Source organism: Salmo salar, chromosome 22 (assembly GCF_965601325.2).
Source record: "Salmo salar chromosome 22, fSalSal1, whole genome shotgun sequence".
Lineage (NCBI taxonomy): Eukaryota > Metazoa > Chordata > Actinopteri > Salmoniformes > Salmonidae > Salmo > Salmo salar.
In genome coordinates, this window is record NC_138312.1 from 24,938,376 (window position 1) to 24,962,854 (window position 24,479).

Sequence of the window (24,479 nt, forward strand, 5' to 3'; positions counted from 1 at the left end):
AAGTGACTATGCATATATGATAAACAGAGAGTAGCAGTAGCGTAAAAGAGGGCTTGGCGGGTGGTTCTCTAGCACATCTTTCACCTGTGCTAGAGAAACACTGTCCTCTGCGTCGACATTAGTCGACGCATGGTGACAGCGTCGACTGATGTTCTTAGATATACCACGCAGTTCCAGCCAGGTCGCAGCGAAACAGCAACAGGCAGCAGGGAATATAACCACACACCTGGGACACTTCCCAGCCACAAGGGCTAACAGCATCGCTGGATGTATTCAAGCTATTCTTGGAATACCCTGCTAGCTTGATAGCTACCTGCTAGTCTAGTAGCTAGCTACACCAAACAACTTCAGAGTTTTTGGTCTGGACAGACGGTAGCGGTCACTGCAACTGAGGCTAACCGCATCGCGGGATACAAAAAAAGTATATTAACCAAACTTTGCGAGGAAACACTGTCAAAACTTTACAAAAACAACAAACCGAGCTCTCTCGTTCCGCATGCGTCGCCTTAGGTCTCTCATGTAAACCCTCTCTTCTATACCCTCCACAACCCTCCCATCTACAGAAAACACAGTATTGTTGGTTTACCTTCCAAAATGTTGGGATGTTATTCAGAAACTCTGGGCCTGGATGTAGTTGAGATAAAATAATGCAAACGTTATCTGTTCCTGATGAGTTTGTTCACAGACTCACGCTCCCTCTGAACCCTCTTTTGTGCTGGATGATCGTTCTAGTGTGTCAGCTCACAAGGCTTGCCAGGAAAAAGTTAAACACCTAGAATTCTAGATAAATAGTCCTCATCGCTGTACCGTTTCAAGTAGCAATTATTTGGAATGCTCCACCATGACTATTTTACTATATATTTTACTAGCTGGTGATTATCACCCTCCTCATGGCAGAAACTCTGCTGTTAGCCCTCTCTGTGCTTTGGCGTATCAAGTGGAAAATTATACCATTATTGCAGTACAGTCGACACGCCACACACATTTTCCCCGTATCACCAGTAACAATATGTCTTGCGTCTTCTTTAGTCTCTGTTGTCCTGTTTAGTTCTTCCTCAATAGTTGTGTTTGGTGAGATACAGATATTTCCTCTGTCATGCTGCAGTCCGGAAGACGTCCTTCCAGTGGAGGAAATCACAGTGTCCTTCTTGGACAGCTTTTAAGTTAGCATGTGTCCATCCTCTGTACATGAAGACGTACTCTGCCTTTGTCTGTTTGCCCTGCCTGGGATTAGGTTGCCAGAGATGGCTACACTGCTTGTCTACTGGAAATGCTATGGACAAAAAAGCAAGTGGCATGCAGTCCTGAATATATGTACATCTGTAATATTCCTGAGTTCCCGGTATTGTGATTATTTGTCTTATTAAGCTGTCTTGTGACTGCAAACAAAGTCAATGGACAGTGAGATTGAAGAGATGCCTGTTGGTATTCCAGTCTCCTCTGGGTCTCTCTGAAGAGGATGATGTATGCTCATGGCAGAATCGCAGGCTATCTTTGTGCAAGTGCTGCAGGAGATGAAACTGCAGGCTGACAATTAATTATCTGTACACGCTTTATGTTTAAGGCTGATGGCATATGGGGACATCCCTGTTTAGACAGTATCTCATGATTAGTGTCCTTGTATGGAGGCTTCTGTTGGGGTCAGAGGGCATGTGAAGCAAGGCTGACACACTGGTGAGAATGAATAGGCCATAAAATGCCCTCTCCATCATCATGTCTTACAGCACACTGGTCACTGGGATCTGTTATGGGCTTTACACTACAGTACTGAACATGTGCATTTTAATCAAAACCCCATCTGAAATGCGCTTTTATGGCGTGGTGGATAGCATCAGCAATTAGCAGCATTTTGTTACATGAACTACAACAAAATAAATGAACACTGAGATTTATATATGAGATATTAACTACACACACTCCCCTAGATTCCGAGATAATGGCAGGTGGGGCCGAGTGAGGGAGGATGGGAGGGTTTTCCAGTCAGGGGATTTTCCATGGAGAGCGCGTGCTGCTGGGGCGGCCTCTGTCTTTATGGCTGGAGCTCTGGGGAGCCACTGTGTTGCTGGCTGAAGGCCGTGTGTGCAGCTGAGGCCCAGGACCCATAAATCCTGCCCTCCCAGCCCCAGACAGCACTTTAACCTTCTGCATTATCTTCACTGTGACCCACGGCACCCTGCACTAATGTTAATGGCTGTATGAGGGAGCGTGGATAGAATGCCCCCTGACCCTTTAGCCTTACCAAAAAGAAAGTTGTAAGTTTTGTCCTTTGGTTTTGTTAGAATAAAGGCAGCCAACAACCCTACCCACTCAACAGTCCTTTACGGCTCAACTACTGCTGAAAGGATCTGGCTTATTCCTACACAGTGATTACCACATATTATGTGATTAAAATAAATGCTATAATTCTCTATATCTTTCCACCATGACCATGACTCTTGTCCTTGCACTTTCAAACCGTTTACTAGTGTGTATTAAGTTGTCATCCACAAGAAATATGCGTAAACATAGACTGCAATTACACAAATAGAAGGTTGAAAAAAACTAAATGACGATTGTGTATGGCATACTTGTGGTTCTGGTGATTTTCTCTGGTTTTATGTGCCTTACAAAATGGGCTTGCTCCGCAATTTGTCTTGCTAGGAGGATGCGGCCAGGGGAATGATTGCTAGCCAGCCAGATGGACAGACACTGCGCTCACACCCTGACAGTGTGGGAAGCACGGATTAATCATGGAAATAGTACTGAGTCAGTGCTGGAAAGTCCCCTCAAATAATGTATGTTGTGACCTGTCTACATGCAGTGCATGTCTGGTCACGATGAGACCAACTATCAACATATCACTATTACTATGGCGTTACATAGTTCAGTGAAGTAGGCATCTGTTTGATATCTGTTTGATGAGATTTTAGGATTCAGATCTATGATTCTGAACTAATTATATGATTCAGATCTATGATTCTGAACTAATTATATGATTCAGATCAATGATTCTGAACTAATTATATGATTCAGCTCTATGATTCTGAACTAATTATATGATTCAGATCTATGATTCTGAACTAATTATATGATTCAGATCTATGATTCAGAGCTAATCGTTGTGACTGAATGTTGTGATGCTACATTTTTTTTGTTATGCACTTTCCTTCTTTCCCTCTGTGTCTGTATATCTCTCCCGTTCTATCTATTACTCTCTCTGCAGCTCCGTCGACAGTGTCCATCATGCACCAGATCAGTCGTACCGTGGACAGCATCACTCTGTCCTGGTCTCAACCAGCCCAGCCCAATGGAGTCATTCTGGACTATGAACTGCAGTACTACGAGAAGGTAGGTACCCACTGCACACTGCCCATTAACAATCAGCCTGCTCTATCTCAGCTCCATGTACACAGACACACATGAAGATATAATTGAGTCTGCCCGTCCTTCAGCTCAGCAGGGCCAAGTAAGGTATCCACTGACTGCAAAACGAGCCCTCATTTTTTTATCAAATTGAAATTCAGAACATCTTTGCCTGTTGGTGTACAGTGTGTTCACTGAGGCAGGCAGACATAGCTTCTGAATCCCGCGTACAACTTCTGCTTGATCCCTTTCAATTATAATCACGGTCAGTCAATGGGAAAGGAAACCGCTCTCAGCCCTCCAGAGAGATTTGCGGTTGAAACAATGGAGCGTTGACTGCCATAAAAATAGTATTCAACAGACAGCATACTTCCTCACAATAAATTTGACAGACAGGAGTCTGTCTGTCAAGGCGGTCGGTCGGTCACAAATACTACCACACGCAAACACATGCTCACACACTTAGATACAAGCAGACCAGAACACACACACACACACAACGTTCATTGAGGACTCCTCTGTGACTGCGCACCATGCTGCTCCACTTTTTAGTGTAATTATTTTCTCAGACACTGCTGAGGAGAGCTGTCAAAACAATTGTTCCGGCCCCTGCCGTGGCTTAGAACTCACAACTGTAATCATGCTGCTGAGTGATTGGTCTAAGGCAGCAGCCGGCACAGTTTTAGTCTCCTCTTCCAGACAGACCTGTCAGCTTTGTGGAGAGAATGAACCGGTGTGGCAACGAAAAGTTGCACTGATCATCAGAACTCACAGCTCAAACAAACTAATTCTAGCTGACCTGAAACTGCCATCCTTTCTGCCTCCGGCTGTTGCTTTTCATTCTCTGTTCGTTCTGCTTGATCAAATAGATACATCAGTGTTAGAAACATTTGAGTCTCTATCTTAGTTACTTTGCTCATCAGCCTATTTTTCTAAGGCACTAAATTATTGCATGCTTATGGTAATTATTCTGTGGATGGCACTGATTTGTATTCCTCCCTCTTTCTTTCCTACTCTCTCAGGACCAGACAGAGTACAACTCAACCATCATAAAGAGCCAGACCAACACAGTGGTCATCCGCGGTCTCAAACCAGGCGCAATCTATGTGTTCCTGGTTCGCGCCCGGACCGTGGCTGGATTTGGCCGCTACAGCGGCAAGCTCTACTTCCAAACCATGACTGAGGGTGAGGGTGCAGCTAACATTCCCTCAGCTCAGATAGAGCATAGAGAGATGCAGAGTTATCACATCCCATGCATGGCCCATCAACCCAACCTGGACCATTACAACATAGACCTAATGACCCAACAGACACAAGGATGTTGATGGGGAAATGGTCTGAGATGCATTCTACAAGACAACTCTCCAACAATGTGTACACCCATTGTTTTATTTATGTGGATTTCATTCATTATCTTCTCAGCAGAACTCACAGGGAAGTTATTTTCTGCCATTGAATAAGATGGGTAATGCATGAATGTAGATATTTTTGTAGTTGACTGTACTTGATTAAGCGTGGCCTAACCATACATCAGGTTAGTGTCTAATCTGTATAGAAGGACAGTGCTTGGCAGATTAGCTTCTCCCCTGGCTCCTAAGCAGCTCATCTGATGTTAGCACAGCGACCTGGGTGTTCTCTAAACATCTCATTACCTGCAGTGCCGAGGGCCATCATTAGCCTGATCTCTCCTTTGCTCTCTTCTCCTCCACGGCAAGCAGCCAGCACGCTGCCAGACAAAAGAGAACCCAGCATTACAGTTTGATGCATACAGTACCACCCTGTGACACAACCCATGACACAGCACTCCCCAGTCTCCACCCCAGACAGAGCAGTCAGGACATGAGGTGGTGTTGTGAGATTATGTGCCTACTGCCATGCTGTATTCCCTGTGTTTGGCAACGCTCTGGAGGGAAGGGAGCTGGGTCTCTCCCAAACACGCTCTCTCAGTTCCAGACGAGCGGGCGGCCATATCGATGGCATTTGAGCCCGCTCAGTGGGCTTCGGAGAGAGGTCTTGTGCTGCCAACCAAGATGCCCATTGGTCTCTCCAACCGTCTGTTTGTCTGTCTGTCTGTCACCCACTGTTTGCTCCATATGCATTTGCTCAGATACCGGCCCATATGTTTCAGTGTGTGATGGTGTGTTTGTGTGTGTTTGTCTAATCACAGAGGAGTACAACACCAGCATTCAGGAGAAGCTGCCTCTTATCATCGGCTCTGCAGCTGCAGGTCTGGTCTTCCTCATCGCAGTGGTTGTCATCGTCATCGTCTGCAACCGGTGAGTCATTCATGCATCAGTCCAGCCAACCAATGCCGCATATCACAAAACAGTCAAACAAGCCAGCCAGATTAGACACGTTCGCTTTAGTGTTTTTTGTTTCTCCCCGACTTCGTTAGTGTACTTTAATGGGTGCTGTAGCTTGTTAAGGTGGGGTTTATAGTTTATAGGCTGGTTGTGTTTAGTGATCATTAGCTAGCTGTGGAGCGGGTAGGCCTGGTGCATAGACCACACCCCCTCTCTGGGCCAGCGCTATAGCTCTTTGTCTTTCTCCCAGGAGGCGTGGCTTTGAGAGAGCAGACTCGGAGTACACAGACAAGCTGCAGCACTACACCAGCGGCCACAGTGAGTAATCCAGCCCTCGCTCTCACTCTGTGACTGTTTGCACCTCCCCCACACTCTTGCTAACACACACACACACCTGTCTCCATGGCTACCGGCTCACAAAGTCATCTCCATGGCTAACGTTCAACCCTCTGCTGCCTCACACACCTGTCTCCATGGCTACCACCTGGCACTCTAGTGTCCTTGGCTACCTCCCAACCTTGTGCTTCTTCTCACCTCTCCATTGGTAATCTTGTCTCTTGTTTTCTTCAACCGTCTTCATGCTAGGATTTATCCCAACATAGCTTGTGTACAAGTGTGTGTTGGCTGTATGGTCTCATTTCATAGTCAACTAATTCCATTGTTGTAGAAATAGCATTTAGTCTTCTCATAGCTTGTTAAAGTCCATTAACATGCTAATACCACGCACAACTTTTGCCATTGCTGAACAATTCTAAGGAGATTGTGAAGAAATGGCCTTTATTCATTATTTTGTTTTCCATGTTGGCCCAGAGTTCCATGAAACAGAAATTAATCTTCAAGTTGGAGCTCAGGAGCCGCAATTTAAACTAGTTTGGCTCTCTCTGGGAGCTTATGGCTTATCATTTTTCCCTCCGTCGGTTAGCTAAAAAAGAAAGGGTCTGATATATTTCCTCGCTGAGCTTATTTCAGTTTGATTTATTTATATATTTTTCTATTTAGCTCTTCCGCTTTCCAGGCTTATCAATATAGACAGCTTTCCCATGTGTAATCAATAAAATCAGATTGCAGTAAATGCTGTATTTACAGAACTTGTTTCTTCCAGGGTGTAATTCCGTGGGGATTATTGCCAGAGAGGCTGAGGGCATTTCACAGCTAATAATACCGTTCCACTCCCCTGTGTGTGTCTTCATCCCCACACTGATGGTCACAGTTTTTCTGGCTGTCCTCCCCAGTGTCAGGTGGTCTCTGCCATGCTCTGGTGGGTGGTCTTTGGATCGCTCTAAAGTTTGGGAAGAGATAGGAGGGTTCTGACTGGGGACTTTCAAGGGGCTCTCCATCTGTTCCTGAACACTTCTTCAGTTCAGTCTGCTATGCAGGTTTCATGACTGTACTAAAAAACCTCAGGCCAGATGTGGAAGTAAGAGCAAGAATAATCGGATTTGAAACCTGGGACACTTAAGTCACTGAACACTTAAAGTCCACCTTAAGCTAATTTACCTGGCATCAGAGGTTAAGAAAGCCAATTTATTTTCTGGAGCATAGAGAAATACTGGTATAGTGACTGGCTGCCTCTCCTGGGTGTTAATGGTCTGCTATGACACTATGGCGCTTATTCATACATTAACCTGCCTTATCACTGCCAATAACTTACTGGGAATACCATGTCATTGCCCATTGATTATTATAGTCCTGATACCCCCAGCCAAACCTACCGTTCCTACCTTGCGCTAACACTAACCTCTCTGACTCTCTCATAATAACATACTGCATTGGCTACTCACACTCTGAATGTTAAATACAGACACGGTTGCAGAGTTTGTGTGTGTGTATGTCAGAATACAAAATTATATCGGCTTCTTCTTTTTCCAAGTGACTCCAGGAATGAAGATATATATCGATCCGTTTACATATGAGGACCCCAACGAGGCTGTGAGGGAGTTTGCTAAGGAGATTGACATCTCCTTTGTAAAGATTGAGCAAGTCATTGGCGCAGGTAAAGAGAAAGGCCAGTAATTTTTTACAACTAAATATTTTGAATGTTGTCTGTATTCCAATGAATTAGGGACTACATTTTGGCTCATAATGTGAATGTTTGTAACCTCTGTCAGACATCTCCTGTCATTAACTGTCTCTCTGTTATGTCTTGTAGGAGAGTTCGGGGAGGTCTGCAGTGGGAACCTGAGGCTCCCAGGCAAGAGGGAGATGTTTGTGGCCATCAAGACGCTGAAGTCGGGCTACACAGAGAAGCAGAGACGGGACTTCCTGTCTGAAGCGTCCATCATGGGTCAGTTTGACCACCCAAATGTGATCCACCTGGAGGGTGTGGTCACCAAGAGCGCCCCCGTCATGATCATCACTGAGTTCATGGAGAACGGATCGCTGGACTCCTTCCTCAGAGTGAGTTACACACTGTTTGTCTTTGTCCCACTGAGTCAAATATTAACACTAATGGCTATGCAGATAGACAGGTAGACAAAGACATGCAGACACATGGATGCACGCACACACACACACACACACACACACACACACACACACACACACACACACACACACACACACACACACACACACACACACACACACACACACACACACACACACACACACACTCGCACACGCACTCCCACACGAACACACATTGGGAAATGACTGATAAATACACATCCTAATGCTAACCCATCTAGATTCAAGTGAACATTAACATGCAGAACATTTATCATGTGGAACTCCTCTTTACTTAGCATAGTGTCCATCAGTGAGCCTTAGAGCGTGTCCTTAGAGTGAGCATTTTCTACCCAATCAAGCTGCAGTATTAATGTTCTCTGAGTGTCTGTCTGGTCCAATTATTGATTTATATTATGCTGCCTCTAGCGCTGGCTGTTATACAGTATTTCCCCTTGATCCCCATGTTTGACTACAGTAAAATGGAGTCTAAGTACAGTAGCTCACCAGCTGCTGGTGAGTGAGGCTAGCATTTCAGTGAAGTTAGTCATGCTCTCATTTTGTATTTATCATACTAACCCACATTCAGTCCTCCTGTTTGAGTCACAGAAAAGGAAAAGGACCTATAAACTTGTAGGGCTTTCTACGTATGTCGCAAAATGCCTCTGTTAACATGTTATTCAGCATCTTAACATTTAGTCAAACATATTTTATGAAATACAGAACTCATAGGACGCATATCTCAGAAAATGCATTCCAGATAGCTAACCTCACCTTGGGAGGGTTTCAAGTTATTAGCGAGAGTTAAGAAGCAAACATGTCAGCTCTCAAAGAATGAAGTTGGCTTGTAGATGAGAGGCTGCTGTCAGCTGTCAGCCAATCCTGTGGCGTCTGTCTGTAGCATGTCAGCTGAATGGGAGCATGTTTTTCCTGATATGACTGGGTGCCCAAAAGCTTTCATCTCTTATTGGACTCATCGGGGGTTTGAAGTAAGGAGTAAAAAACTGAGTGGAAAAGAGATAGTGATTTATGGAAATCTTCACAAATATAAAGGATTTTTCCCCCCATTAGTTTTACTTCACTTTAAATCAATTGTGAGTGAAAACAGCATAATTATAAAATATGGAAAAACATATCTATTAAACAAAAGCCAACTATTATATATATATATATATACTACTATATAAACTACTATATAAATCACTACGTTCATGTTTAGATATGTCTGATGTTGCTACTAGCCAGTCTATGTGGGTAACGCCCCCCCCCCCCCCCCACACCCCCACCACCCCTGTTATAGCCCTAGTTTCGTCACTCCTCATCCCATTGTCATTGTTTGCCTCTGTATGGATCATACTGAGTAAGGCTTTCACGCCTCAGGGCAAGAGAGCAAACTGACGAGTATCAGCTCTGAGCTATTAGAGAATATAATAAAGTCGAGATGTAAACTCTTCCTCTGTGGATCAAAATACATATCAAAATCCTCCATTAAAAAGGAGGCAGCCATCCTCCTGTCAGCAGACTGCTGCTCTGTCTACTGCTGGAGGTGCAAAACATGAACTTTATTAGCATTCTGCTTCAGACCTCCGAGACACTGTATGCCAACTCACTCTTGAATTTGACAGGGTTGTGTGTCCCTGTCTCTGTGTGGCAAGCATATTTGACAGCACATTTTATTCCAAACAACAGAGCACCACTGTGGCACGTCACTGCATGACAACGTTTGCTGACAGCGTCAGCGCTTTAGAACGTGGCGCTCTTTGAAGGAGGGCCAGGCAGCATGGGTTTAGTTAAGACGATCACCTACGATAGGATCTGCCAGCTGAAGGATCTGCTCCCCTACAGCTCCTGGTGCAGCTTACGCTGCTGTGATGCATCTCCAAGGTAGAGCTAAAGCGAGAAAATGAGAGGAGCAGATCAATCACATCTAATAGATAGACGGAGACAACAACAAGCAGAGAAAGTAGGAAAGGTTGAGGGCCATGTAATGACTAGAACAAATGGTAGGGGAAAGTGGGGTAAGTTGATCCACTGTTGTTTCTAGGAAACCATACACAAAATTTATAATTTGACCAAATATTTAGGAAGAGGTCATCATTTCATGTGAGGACGAAATCACACGGAAAATGTGGTAAGCAAGTTAGGTCCAAAAAACAGATTTTTAAATCATGATGCTTGTATCTAAACCAAAGTAAATACTTTTAAGATGTTTTATTTGTACTATTTTCTATATTGTAGAATAATAGTGAAGACATCACAACTATGAAATAACACCGGTCTCCCTCGTGCCCTGCATTCTGTAGTACAGACATGGCCTGCTTTCCCTTATGTAAGGAATTAGACACTTTCCCATGTTTACTACAGTATGTATTGTAGAATTCACAGTAGCCTAATAAACAAATAAACACATTTAGTTAATAAAATAATGATAAAAAAGACTCTTTCAAAATGCAGATGTTGATTTAGTTATGGATCCATAATGAATTACTATGGGAATAAATATCACTGATTTACAGAAATATTGGAGCAAAGTTGTCTAATGAAGGCAAACAATTTAGAATCCTCCAATCCTGTAGCCTACTCCTGACAATCACGTAGTACATCGCCATATTTTCCAATCCATCCTAACGGAAACTCTGAGGGTTTCGTTTTTTGATTTTCTCTGAATAGAAACACCATAATATTAATCTCGTGAATTAAGCCAGATTTCTTAAAATCAATCCCATATATTATGTTATTACAAAAAGGTTTTAAATTCTCTGGTAATGCCAATAAAGAAGACTATCAAATGCTTCTCAAAGATGCCCTCTGGTGGTCAAACTAGCAATAACTTGCAGTAACAGAAAAAATGGCTGAGAATTAAATGACGTGCCACAGAATGCTGCAGCAGCACGCAGGATGTGCCACAGTATGACGCAACTTTTAAAGGAGGAACCACTGTACATCAGTTGGGGCCTATAAGATTCAATATGAGGTCCTTAACCTAGCATGAAAGTGCATCCTCGTAGCTGTGTGGGCTAATATAGTAAAAATGTTTGCCTTGGGGCAAGTTGAGCCAATGCTCGAGCCAATGACAAGTTGAACAACTTTAAGTGCTTTCTTTCCAGGTGTAATGCAAGGTATTATCACTTGGTTAAGAGGTAACAACAGAGCTCGGTCTTTGTCAAAAGTGTTTAAAAAAGTACAAAATATTTATTACGTGTTAAGCCTGTGTTAAAATATGCTTAAAATTATTAAAAGACCGATTGTGATTGTGTTGAATTGTGTTTGGTTTTAAAAAGGTAGTAGTCATATTTAATTCCGTACATACATTTGGCGGCTTAACTTGCCCCGCAGGACAGGGTATCTTACTTCATACCCGGGGTAAGTTGTGCCAAGGGACAGATTTCTTTGGACAAGCTATGTTTTCCAAACTGTAATGTTTACATTAATTAATTCAGATTCATTCAGATATTCGATGGATACACAACATCCTGAAATACAACGCATTCGGAAAGTATTCAGACCCCTTTGCTTTTTCCACATTTTGTTACGTTACAGACTTATTCTAAAATGGATTAAATAAATAAAAATCCTCATCAATCTACACACAATACCACCATAGTGACAAAGTGAAAACAGTTTCTTTCAAATGTTTGCAAATGTATTACAAATAAAAACATAAATCCCGATTCCACTGATCATCCTTGAGATGTTTATACAACTTGATTGGAGTCCACCTGTTGTAAATTAAATTGATTGGACATGACTTGGAAAGGCACACACCTGTCTATATAAGGTCCCACTGTTGACAGTGCATGACAGAGCAAAAGCCATGAGGTCGAAGGAATTGTCGGTAGAGCTCCGAGACAGGATTGAGTCGAGGCACAGATCTGGGGAAGGGTACCAAAAATGTCTGCAGCATTGAAGCTCCCCAAGAACACAGTGGCCTCCGTTATTCTTAAATGGAAGAAGTTTGGAACCACCTAGACTCTTCCTAGAGCTGGCTGGCTGCCCGTCCAAACTGAGCAATCTGGGGAGAAGGGCCTTGGTCAGGGAGGTGACCAAGAACCCGATGGCCACTCTGAGAGAGCTCCAGAGTTCCTCTGCGGAGATGGGAGAACGTTCCATATGGACAACCATCTCTGCAGCACTCCACCAATTAGGCCTTTATAGTAGAGCGGCTAGACGGAATCCACTCCTCAGTAAAAGGCACATGACAGCCCGCTTGGAATTTGCCAAAATGCACCTGAAGGACTCTCAGACCATGAGAAACAAGATTCTCTGGTCTGATGAAACCAAGATTGAGCTCTTTGGCTTGAATGCCAAGTATCACCTGTGGAGGAAACCTGGCACCATCCCTACAGTGAAGCATGGTGGTTGCAGCGTCATGCTGTGGGGATTTTTTTCAGTGGCAGGGACTCGTCAGAATCAAGGGAAAGATGAACGCTGCAAAGTACAGAGAGAACCTTGATGATAACCTGCTCCAGAGCGCTCAGGACCTCAGACTGGGGCGAAGGTTCACCTTCCAACAGGACAACGACCCTAAGCACACAGCCAATACAATGCAGTAGTGGCTTCTGAATGTCCTTGAGTGGCCCAGTCAGAGCCCGGACTGGAACCCGATCTAACATCTCTGGAAGGACCTGAAAATAGCTGTGCAGCGACGCTCCCCATCCAACCTGACATATCTTGAGAGGATCTGCAGAGAATAATGGGAGAAACTCCCAAAATACAGATGTGCCATGCTTGTAGTGTCATACCCAAGAAGACTCGAGGCTGTACTCGCTGCCAAAGGTGCTCCAACAGTCCAGGGTAAAGAGTCTGAATGCTTATGTAAATATCATATTTCAGAGTTTTTTTTATACATTTGCTAACATTTCTAAAAGCCTGTTTTTGCTTTGTCATTGTGCGGTATTATGTGTAGATTGATGAGGGAGAAAAACATATTTAAAAAATATTCTGACTGGAATTGGGATAGAATCATAAAATTGCACAGAGCATGTATTAGCCTAAGATCAAAAAATATATAAATTATACCTCTATCTGCTAATCAGATCCAAATGACTTTGGTTGAAGAATCTTCCCAATTAAAGTACAGTATGCAAACACAGTGCAGGGATACAGAGATCAGGAGGACCTGCTTAGTTGGGAGGCATTTCAGCCTCATGAATAATGCATAACACTTAATTGCTGTGGTACATGAGGAGCTGGTGGACGTGAGGAGAAATTCCTGCTCTGCTAATGAGCAGAAAAGTGTTTGGAAGAGACACAGAGACACAGGCTAGAGGATCTGGCTAACCATAGGCCGGGAACATGCCCAGATGAATACACAGCCAGACCTAGTCCGTCTGTGATCCATCTGTGTCCCCACCCCATCCCTGGGCAATGATACTGGGCCTGTCTGTCAACGCTCATGCTCTCTTATCTCTCGTCATGATCCTCCCGGATATTCCCTAGTTGATCTCTGGTCCTCGTAGTGGGTGGTGAAGTTGCAGGTGTGCACAGTTGGAGGCACAGCTGCAGGCCAGATCCAGACACTCTCCTATGGGGTAATGCCTTGGCCAATCCAGGAAGGAGAACAGCTGCAGCCAACCAGACCAAGCTTAGCCCAGCCCAGCTCATCCTGTAGCCACATCTATTCAACCATAGCCCACAGAGGCCCCTGGGGATGTATCATATTGTAATCTAATGTGATCCTTTTTTTGCAGCAAAACGACGGTCAGTTCACGGTGATCCAGCTGGTGGGCATGCTGCGTGGCATCGCCTCTGGCATGAAGTACCTGGCCGACATGAACTACGTCCACCGCGACCTAGCCGCACGCAACATCCTGGTCAACAGCAACTTGGTCTGCAAGGTGTCTGACTTCGGCCTGTCCCGTTTTCTGGAGGACGACACGTCAGACCCCACCTACACCAGCGCCCTGGTGTGTACCATGACCTTACTGCAAACACCACACACATACACGTGTGTGCATCCACACTTGCACACTCACACACATAGGCAACGCACGCACATGCCCTCTCCTCCCCTTTAATGGGTTTCCATATCACACACATCCAGTCCCAGGAGTTTAGTTATATCCATCTCCCAGTTTGGATTAGAGAGAATTGTTGCTGTGAATAATCTCTCTCTGTAGAGCCAGGACACTGTGACGATCAGGTTCCCGTCTCACTTCCCTCTATAAGATTGCTCCCTCATTGTGTTGTGTTTCTCAGGGAGGGAAGATCCCTATCCGATGGACAGCCCCTGAAGCCATCCAATACAGGAAGTTCACATCCGCCAGTGATGTCTGGAGCTATGGCATCGTCATGTGGGAAGTCATGTCCTATGGAGAGAGACCTTACTGGGACATGACCAATCAAGACGTATGTATAGTCCTTTATGTATAATTTGTATAATTCGTCAAGCAGAAATACTAGAAATAAATAGCCTGCCATCAAATGTTCACATTTTATTCAAACAAAGGCAAATTATATACAGCCAATTGTTCTTGAATGTTATTACCTCTCTGTGAACCCCCATAGAGATACATTTTGTCATGGTGGTTTTCTTCCCCTGGCTTAACAGCAACTTTCTAACCTGGGTTTAATATGAAAGCCCCCCAGTTACCACAGACCGATAATAAGATGATTTGGAATGCAAGACAACGCTCCGCAGACTATTCCTGCTCTTGACTGGAGCCTCTGTTTCCAGGCTCCCTCTGGGTGATGGAGAAGAGAGCAAATTATGGGGAGAGAGATAATGAAAATAGTTTCAAATTGAAAGTGTGAACGCTAATGCCCTAAGAGGACTGAGGAGCTCGACGGTTATCTTATTAGCGGCTTCAGATAGTGTTTCTACTCCATCAGCATCTTGGTTGGGAGGGAGGCCTCTGAATGAGATTAATCTGGGTCTGAATGGAGCTCCATAATGTCAGTGATAATGAGCAGAGGATCGTGGGTCCTCATCAGAACCCTCCTCTGAGCTGGTCGTTCCCCACACTTAGCCAGGCATCAACTCCCTGATCTCTCGCCCACCACCAACATCACCACAGCCTCTCTTAGTCTCAAACTAGACATTTTTGGCATGACAATGACCATAGAGTTAGCAAAACAGAACAAATGGATCTGGGACCAGGCTCTCACTTAGATATTTGTATGGCAGGAACATTACTGTACATAATTTCTAAAAGCTCTTGATGCCAGACTGACTGAGAATAAGTCACTGCTGCCACAGACTGCACGGATGTGAGGAGCCATTGGTATTAGACTGATACTTTAGTGTGACACTTAACTGGTACAATAAGTATGCAGCCAAGACAAAACAATGTCTAAATGGTAATGGGGGTCATTTCCTACTTAGTGTTAATGCAATAATGTGTGCAGGATTAGGTATGTGTGTGGGCATGTGTGCTGCAGTTTTGACTTGTATAACACTGAGAATTGTGAGAGGATGCTCTACTATCGTCTCTCTCCTCCTCCTCCTCCTCCTCCTCCTCCTCCTCCTCCGCCTCCTCCTCCTCGTAGAGCCTCATAGCAACCCTTAGAGATCTGTATCTCCCCCTGCAGGTGATCAATGCCATAGAGCAGGACTACCGGCTGCCCCCTCCCATGGACTGCCCTAGTGCCCTGCACCAGCTCATGCTGGACTGCTGGCAGAAGGATCGTAACAATCGGCCCAAGTTCAGCCAGATCGTCAACAACCTGGACAAGATGATCCGCAACCCCAACAGTCTGAAGGCCATGACCCCTCTGTCTTCAGGGTGAGTGGAACACTTAGCACGCTCTCCTTAGATCTCCGTCAGTTTATCTGTGGGTTTATCTGTCTCTCTGTCTGTCTGTCTATTAGTGTGTTTGAGTGAAAGTGTTCCTCTGTCTCTCCTGGCCAGTCATCACAATATCCAGGATTGGGCTCAAATACTACTTTCATATTTCCAGGAGGATGTAGTGCAATTGACTTCAAAGATGGGAAAACAATTACATTTTTGGTTACACTTTTGATATTCATGGTACAATTTATTTCAACCAAACGCTGTCTCCTGTTTCTTTTGGCGCCGAGTGGTTATGTAAATAAAACCCTGTTGGTTTCATAGATCAAGTCATTTCCATGAATGCTTCAGGCAAATTATGATTTGAAGCAGTTGCACAATTAAAAAAAAAACATTTTCAAGTACATTTTCCCTGGGTGTCAGTTTCCTATGGATGCTAAAATATACTGAAATCCATATATCCTACGCTATAGTTTCATTTTTGATGGTGTGTAGAATAGAGACTTAGATTTTCCACTGAAACTGTGTGGATACTCCCACTGGGCACACACTGGTTGAATCAACGTTCTTTCCACATCATTTCAATGAAATTGCACCAACGTGGAATAAATGTTAAATTGACTTCTGTGCCCAGAGGGCTGGCTCTTCTAAGCCTGTCACTCCATTTGGAAAGAACATTTTATAAGAAATCAACTCTGAAAATGGCTTCCAGTAGATGACGCCAAGGCTACTTTGTTTTGTACTTAAAACTAATCTAGTGTAGGCTCTCCACTCTTGTGTCTGTTCCAAATGTACTGATTGCCATCATAGAGGTGAGAGAGTTATGACAGTGTCTCTAGAGCTGTGTTTGACTCTTAGTGAATGTATCTTCCCCAGTGTCCATCTTCCTCTCCTGGACCGCAGTGTTCCAGACTTCTCCAGCTTCAGCACGGTGGACGAGTGGCTGGATGCCATCAAGATGGGCCAGTACAAAGACAACTTTGCCAACGCTGACTTCACCAGCTTTGATGTGGTTTCCCAGATGACTATGGAGTAAGTGCCGATCCCAGACCTGTGTTTCTAATAAGATTGATAAGGATGAGGTTGAAGCGAGGCAGGTGGGCTGTTCCTGGACAGTCTCATACCTTAAAGTCTGGGTGACTGCCAGGCTCAGCCCCTGGCTCATCATAAATCTGTCTCTCACTGTATGTCATTAAGAGATAATAACGGTGCAGCACAACTGCTCTGAGCTAGAACAGAGAGTACAGACTCTGGCCATGTGGCTGCCAGGTTTCTTATACAACAGTTAAATGACATAGTAGATATAGGAGAATGAACAGGCGTAGTGATGTTTAGGAATACATTCCTGCCTCAGTAGACTTAATAAAGACATAGACAACATCTATTAGCAGATAGAGACTATTCAAGGTCTGTTTAGTAAATAAGGTACACATTACTCAGCTTATTGTCTCCTATTTATATCTCTTAATATCCTCCTAAAGTCACATTGGAAATCTAAGCTACATACGTCAGTTTTTTTAAATGTCCAACCACATCTCTGGTTACAATATTTAAACCAATAAGACACATCAGTCCATAGGGTTAAGGTTAGGAAACAAAGATGTTCCATTGTTTTCTGAATGGAAGAAGTTGTTCAACGAACAGAGTTAGGCCTGGACAGAATTCTGAATTTGGCAGACCGGGGACCAGAATTGAACCTTGATCTAACTTGTTGAGTTTACCTTGGCTTATGCCATGTGACTTGTTCCATAAAACCTGTTGTGTCTTCCGTGATGGCTTTCTCCTGACTCCTGTGGTTGTGTCTCCTGCCACAGTGACATCCTGAGTGTGGGTGTAACGTTAGCAGGCCACCAGAAGAAGATCCTGAACAGTGTGCAGATGATGCGTGCCTCCATGAACCAGATCCAGTCTGTGGAAGTTTGACCATCCAGAGTGGAGCGGAGGAGAGCAGAGCAGAGGAGAGGGGATTGGGATGCAGGACCCTGGGTGCACGGATGGAGTGGATATGTTTTTGCTTGACCGTGAACCTGGGTTTCCTACCAGACTACCGTCCATCCCCGGTCCCCCCTTCCAATCCCTCTCCTGTCCTCCTCTATGCCCTCATCCAAAGTCCCCTCAACCTTCGAGATCAGCTTTGGAAGGTTGTGGCCAGCATGTCTAAATGACCAGACGTCAATCAACGTGGCTCACAACCGTCCATCTTGGAACCAGGATCATGAGAGGTTACTGACCAGAGACACATTTCTACTACCATCTTCCACCCATGTTTTTTATTTTATTTACGTTGAACTTTTACGCTTGTTTTAAGAATTTTGTAAAGAATTTTGTAAAGAAAAAAAAGTTAAGAACTCTAGGAGTCTATAGATGGTATACAATTGTAAGCTAGGTGAAATGACTAGAAAGGCTACCCTTTAAAAAGGGCCACAGACAAGAAGACAATGAAAACTGGGTGATTTAAGACCAACACTCTCAAAATTAATCTGATATATTCTTTGTGAACTAGGTGAACTGACTTCAGAAACAGAAACGCAACATAAATATTTGCTGCCTCCCTGAAGGCAAACAGCAGAAGAGACTGAGGAACTTGATCTATTCCCCTTTCGTTGATTTGGGACGTAATATAAGTCTGAGCACCATGAAATGGACCTGGCAGAAACTACTGACATGAACAAATTAAAGACATTCAGTTATCTACCAATTCAAAAGTAAAGAAATGTAAACAAAAATACATTTTCTCATATCAAGTAATTTCATTTTCTGTGTGAAAATTGTGATATAGATTTTCTCTCACCATGCTTCCTCTCACCGTGGGAAAATTGATATTTTTTCAATATAAACATAACCTGCCAAATGGAACATCGTCCCCGTGTACCTCAGATGATGTCATGACGATGTCATGATACGCCATGATCCTGTACACATCAGATGCACATGGCATTGGGACTGTGATATGATCACTATGAGCCGGACATAGTTACTAATACCTGGAAGTGATGGATTTACATTTTTCTTAGGGTGACTATAGGGAGGTTTTTATCTGTTGTTATTATTATTAGATTTTTTGGGCAAAATGTTAGTTGTGGATTTTGAAGAATCAGTGTCATAAGCAGCAAACATACAGTACTTCCTCCATGGATGTATAGTGTTTACATAGAAGGAGTGCACATATGTTTTAGTCCTCACATTATCTTGAGGTTTCCCTGTGTTTTCAGCTTCACCGTGTGCATGTGTGTTTGTTTGTGTGTGTCTGCGTGCGTGCCTGGTGCATGGGTGTGTATGTGTGTTTGTGTATGCGTGCGTGTTGCTAAATGTGCTCCGTGGCACAAAGCAACGGCTCCCAAAACTGAGGGGGTAGTGTTTGATAGCATGCTGAGTTAATGATTGATTTCACATAGCTTTGATTTGTTACACTTTACGAAATATAATGCGCTTACATTATATTTAGCTTTTTTCTTCCAGATTGTTTTCCTTTTAAAATAATTTTATATTGAAGTGTTAGGGTTTTAACACCACTGATGGTTATCTCACATTGGTACGGTCACGGACAAATCTTTTCACAGCAGGGCAGTAACATTAGCATGGAATAGTGGATTATTTTACGCATATTTTTTATTATTATTATTGTACATCGTGGATGATTGACAGCTTTTCCAAGTAGTCTCTTGGCAGGGTATGTGACCGCAGATCATACTGGACAATGGACTTCGAATCCGATGACTATCTGGATCTTCCATGCTCTTTTGGAATTTTAGGAAATCATTATTATGTTGGTGCTCACAAATTGTAGATAACTGGAGTCCTTGAGACTTCTATTTTCATTTTATAGATACGTATTGCATTTACTGTATGGCTTCTGTGAAAAACTGCCTGATGAACGGAGAGCTATCATTGTCTTTGTTGTTGTGGCCGATGTGTGGTTTGGTTAGGGAGCCTGATGGGTCTGTGCTAGTTAAAATCCATGGATTCCCCAGAGATGGTAAAACACAGAGTTTACATCACTACTGCAGAGCTCCTAATGGGCAGATCCACTGAGACAGGCCCAGTACTCAATACAGACTGAGGAGCCAGACATGGAGCTCCAGCTGGTCAGACATGTCCATTCCTAGTGGGGGTCCACTGCCTGATCACAGCCCCACTGGCCAGACAGTCAGAGCTAAACACATGCCTCAGATCTACCACTCTTCTCCTCCCACTGTTCTCTGTGCTCTGCTTTTTCAGATCCATTGCTTTGTGACTCTGCATGTTGTCATGTTGACAGACCAGACTGAATTTATGTAGATAACACACAACCTGTGGGCCCCGTATTGGTTTCACAGCAGGTGGCTATGTAAGCAGAGGTTCTTCCACAAAAGGTCATCCTTCCATATACATCATCAGGTGTCCACTTTCCGTTTTAAGGCACTTTGCTGTCTGAGCAGAACAGGAGAGGTATCCTATGTAGGCCTTAGCATTAGACCCCTAAACACAGAATGCGTGAAATCCCGCCTTTGCTCTCGTCTGTCAGTTAGTCCCCATTTCATTCCACCCACTAACCTACATGGCCGTCCAGAGTCTTAATAAATGTGAGCAGGAGCATTGAGGTTTTGATCCAGCTTCTGTAATATCATCCTCCCTGTAGTTTTCCGTCAACATTTCTGTGCGTCACCATGCATATTCCAGTGCAGACTCCATGACAGATGAAACAGCAGGAAGTGCATCACTCTATTAGTCACTGCCCAGAGTAAAAGGGGAAGCTATTCTGTGACCCAACTGTCACTGATGCGACCGTGCAGTTTCCTTTCAAAAAGAGCTCAAAAAGAACTTTCTTCCTTTCCATTGCACAACACTTTAATATTTAAGGGCACCTCAGTGATATTCAGTTAAGCCCAGGCAGCCTGAGTCAGTCTTCCCAAGATATAGACAGATATCCCACTGTCAGAGCAAGTAGTGGCAATTTATGTTCAAGAAAGCATGCCCTACAGGGCAGCACTAGTATTTGTGCTGAAGACGGTGATAGTCATAGGAAGGTGATTAAGGTGATTATCAAGTGATTAAAAGAGCGGTGTGTAAACAAAGTGTTCTTCCACATGTGACGTTCAATCAAAATACATTACTAGGACATGTTGTTATGATGAGATGAGCTAAAACATTCAGTAATGGTGGACTCATATTTAGAGTGATAGGAACATAAATATAGGTAGTAATAAAGTGGTTTTCTTTTATTGCATCACTCTTGGAAGCGTAGGTTTGGTGTGTTACTTCTGTTCAGAGAAGCTAGATTCATATGGAGTTGAGTCAACACATGTTTATTGGTTGCACAGTGTGGGGCCATGGTGACTGCTGAAAGCACTGTGTAATGTATTTATTTATTCTGCCTCTGAACCTAATGGCACAAAGACACCCTGTTTATATACCCATAGTTCATCCAGAGCTATCCTTTGCTCTTGGCCGCAGAAAAAGCTGTCATCCCTCTTTCTTTTATTTTTAAGACATTGATAGCCTCCTTTTAAGAACAGTACAGCTCAGTGGTACTGTTTCATAGCCCAGACCTTCTGATAAAACCCCTTGGCACAGTCGCCCTATTATGGACCTATAATAAGTGATTGATCAATCTGGTGTGATTATGATGGATTTAGTTCAGAATAGATTATTCCCACATTGTAATAAGGTTTATTAGACTTTGCTGTGTGAATCCATGATGGTCATTATCTCACTGGATAGTTCTCTCTGGTGTACAATGCAAGTGTTTAAAGCACCACCCTAAGTACTGTAAATGGGTTACTTTATACATAGATGGTATCAAGGACATTTTTGCATTGGTGAGATTTTGCAGCTCGTTGAAAACGAGTATAAGCTAAAATAGAATAAAAACCACACATAGCTTTTTGTTGAATGATAGTGTTTTTTTTCTCCCCCAAGACCACTGAAATAACAGGCATTTTAAAGACAGTAAATGTACACTTCTTCAAAGCACTTATCAGTGTTTCTATGTTTACATTTTTCATGAGGAAGAAAATGTCTCAAACGTCTGCTCCGTTTATGTAAATTGCATATTATTTAACAGTGCAGGGCATCTACTTCCTTCTCTCCTTTTTCAATGTCCAGGCTCATGAGACAGATGGAGGAATGATGTCTAAAGTGCATAATAATGATTTAACAGCATTGAGACCAGAATACATGTGTTTGTTACAGTAAGGGTCTTTGTTTGGAATCTCAGATAACTTGCTAGTATCACAGAACTCTGTCCTCTGCTGTTTTGTACATCTAAAACTCTCGTCTTTGTTTCAATGGCTTGTATCTGCGGATACTGTTGATGTTTTACTGTCAATGTCATGATAAGTAATACATAACAATTCCCCCCTCTTTTATTTATGAATCAAAACAAAACCAATGTATCTGAGATGTTGATTCAATGCACTGTGGACGCAAAGAACAATTTCCATTCTGTGTTCCAATTTTTTAAGGACGGACGGAAACCGTTATGTCTCAGTGTTAGAATGACATGACAGTGTGCATAAACACAAGCTGTGCCTGCTCGTACTCGTTGGTCTGTGTTTGTGCACCATCCAAATATGTCTCGAGCAGCAGTCTGCCTGCCTGTCTTTGTGGCAGTCAGTTCAGTGTGTATAGAAAATGGCTCCTGTGGATATCTCTTTTACGTAAAGCGTTAGAGCTCCCTCTGCTGACACAGTGGCTAATAGCAGTCTAGTTGTGACAAATGTCCTTATGTTCCTTGCTTTGTCTTATCCCCCCACTTTCCCCTTCCACCCCTATCTCCCCACCTCTCTGGCTGTTGGTGAAGACAGGCTGGGGATGGCCCTGTCTCTCTTGGCCTGTTGTAGCCCTCGTAGACCAGTGCCGGCCCTGACCACTGTGACTGATGTGGGAGGTCCTGTATTTCTGTATAAATGTACATTGACTGTAATCCTGTGAATGATGTAACAATTTCATTATTTGTAATATTGTTATTGGTTTTATTTTCTAAAATGGAAAGCCCAACTCGATTCTCCTCAATAAAAAATGAGATCTGTTATACCACTCTATAATGGTATTCATGGTGTTCTTACTGTCCTCCTCTATAACCCTGTGAAATCATTTCAGCTACAGTGGACATTACTTCAAAGTACTTATGTCATTTTAATACTGTATGATGAGAGGGTTAGTTATATTTTTAACATCATTGACCTGAAAGTGTAAGAATTGCAAAATTACAACCCGAATTGGACTGAATTTATCAGTGTGCACAATTGATCGAAACTCATTTTATGGTATTCATGGTTCAATTACGGGAAATACAGTTGCGGAAGACTCGAGGGAACGGATTTGGTAAAATACAGCATATTTTTTGTAACCATGTCTTTTCCATATGAAAATATTAACATACAACTGTCAGACAGTGGGTTTTTTTGCTAATGTTTTGAGCTAACATTTTTGGGCCACCTCATGCATCACTGTTCTACAGTGTGTCCAAAAACCCTCACTCACACAGCCTCAAATTTTTTTGGGTTTTCATGTCTTTATTCATTTGGACAAAGTACTGTACAGTTTCCCCCCAAGCTGAGGTTCCTGAATGGAGGTCAGACTCTCTTCACCTTCCTCTCAGTTTTAGAGGCCTCATTAGCAGTTGACGTGTGAAAGGCTAGAGACCTCGGTGTGACCTCGCTGAGACTGGCGTGTGTGCTAAAGGGTTTACCCCGTGAGTAGGAGACGGAGTTCAGGAGTTCAGTGGTGAGACCCCGCTGGCACACCAAACCCGTTCTCCCTCTAATCTCGACCACCCGCGAGTCTCTCTTTACACACCGTTAACTATGATGACTTTGGGCCCAGTAGGGCCGACCATGAGCGCAGGTTGGGAAATGCCTGTCATCTCAGATGTCAAATCAAATGTTATTTGACACGTGTGCCGAATACAACCGGTGGAGACTTTACCACGTAATGTTTATTTATGAACCCTTTCCCAACAATGCGGAGTTAAAAAGCAAGAAAAATTTGCTAAATAAAAAAAGGAAATAGTAACACAATAAAATAACAATAAAGAGGCTATATACCAGAGTACGGTACCAAGTCAATGTGCAGGGGTACAAGGTAGTTGAGCTAATAGAGGTAATATGTACATGTAGGTAGGGGTATAAGTGACTAGGCACAGGCTTGTGCAGATGTATGGACAGAATCGTGCAGCAGAAAAATGGGGAGAGTATGTGTGGGGTGGTATTGTTCCTCACTACCACTGCCTAACAATAGCAACCTTTTTTTTCTTCTTGAGTTTGTTGTGTGTTATAAGTTGAAACAGCAGCAGCTGTATAGGGATCAATGAATCAAAACAAGCCAAATATCCTTCCAACCCAGCCTCTCTCTCTCTCTCCCTCTCTCTCTTTCTTTCTCTCTAAATCTCTCTCTCTTTCTAACTCTCCTCCTCTCTCTCTAACTCTCCCCTTCCCCTCTCTCTCTCTCTCTCTCTGTGTGTAGCTTAATGATCATTCATCATCAGTTTGTTTGTTACCGCTGTACCTGCCTTGCTGCAAATGTCACTACTCCAGAGGCGGTCCCAGGGGATCACGTAGTGCATGGTTTCCATAACGATGTCTAAGAGATCACAGCCTTGTGCAGATAATAAGCTCTTCTCAGATCACCAGGTCATTCTGAGTCTATAGCGTAAAGTTCAAAAGTCGGCTGTGTGGAA

At 43.4% G+C, this 24,479-nt stretch overlaps 1 protein-coding gene across 9 annotated transcripts in view; it reads left to right on the forward strand.

Annotated features, from left to right (window-relative positions):
* ephb2b (eph receptor B2b) overlaps positions 1-22,850 on the forward strand; it is a 171,713-nt gene extending 148,863 nt beyond the window's left edge. For 2 of the 9 annotated variants that reach the window (XM_045705124.2, XM_014166649.3), the window contains exons 6-16: positions 3,203-3,327; positions 4,365-4,527; positions 5,510-5,618; positions 5,896-5,963; positions 7,516-7,638; positions 7,795-8,042; positions 13,781-13,996; positions 14,289-14,438; positions 15,579-15,814; positions 16,697-16,852; positions 17,635-22,850. In XM_045705124.2, the coding sequence (XP_045561080.1) occupies positions 3,203-3,327; positions 4,365-4,527; positions 5,510-5,618; positions 5,896-5,963; positions 7,516-7,638; positions 7,795-8,042; positions 13,781-13,996; positions 14,289-14,438; positions 15,579-15,814; positions 16,697-16,852; positions 17,635-17,743 (1,703 nt within the window). In that variant the 3' untranslated portion in view covers positions 17,744-22,850. The remainder of the gene's footprint in view (positions 1-3,202; positions 3,328-4,364; positions 4,528-5,509; positions 5,619-5,895; positions 5,964-7,515; positions 7,639-7,794; positions 8,043-13,780; positions 13,997-14,288; positions 14,439-15,578; positions 15,815-16,696; positions 16,853-17,634) is intronic. The other 7 variants (XM_014166655.3, XM_014166653.3, XM_045705126.2 and 4 more) reach the window with 5 other exon arrangements.
* The last annotated feature ends 1,629 nt before the right edge of the window (positions 22,851-24,479 follow it).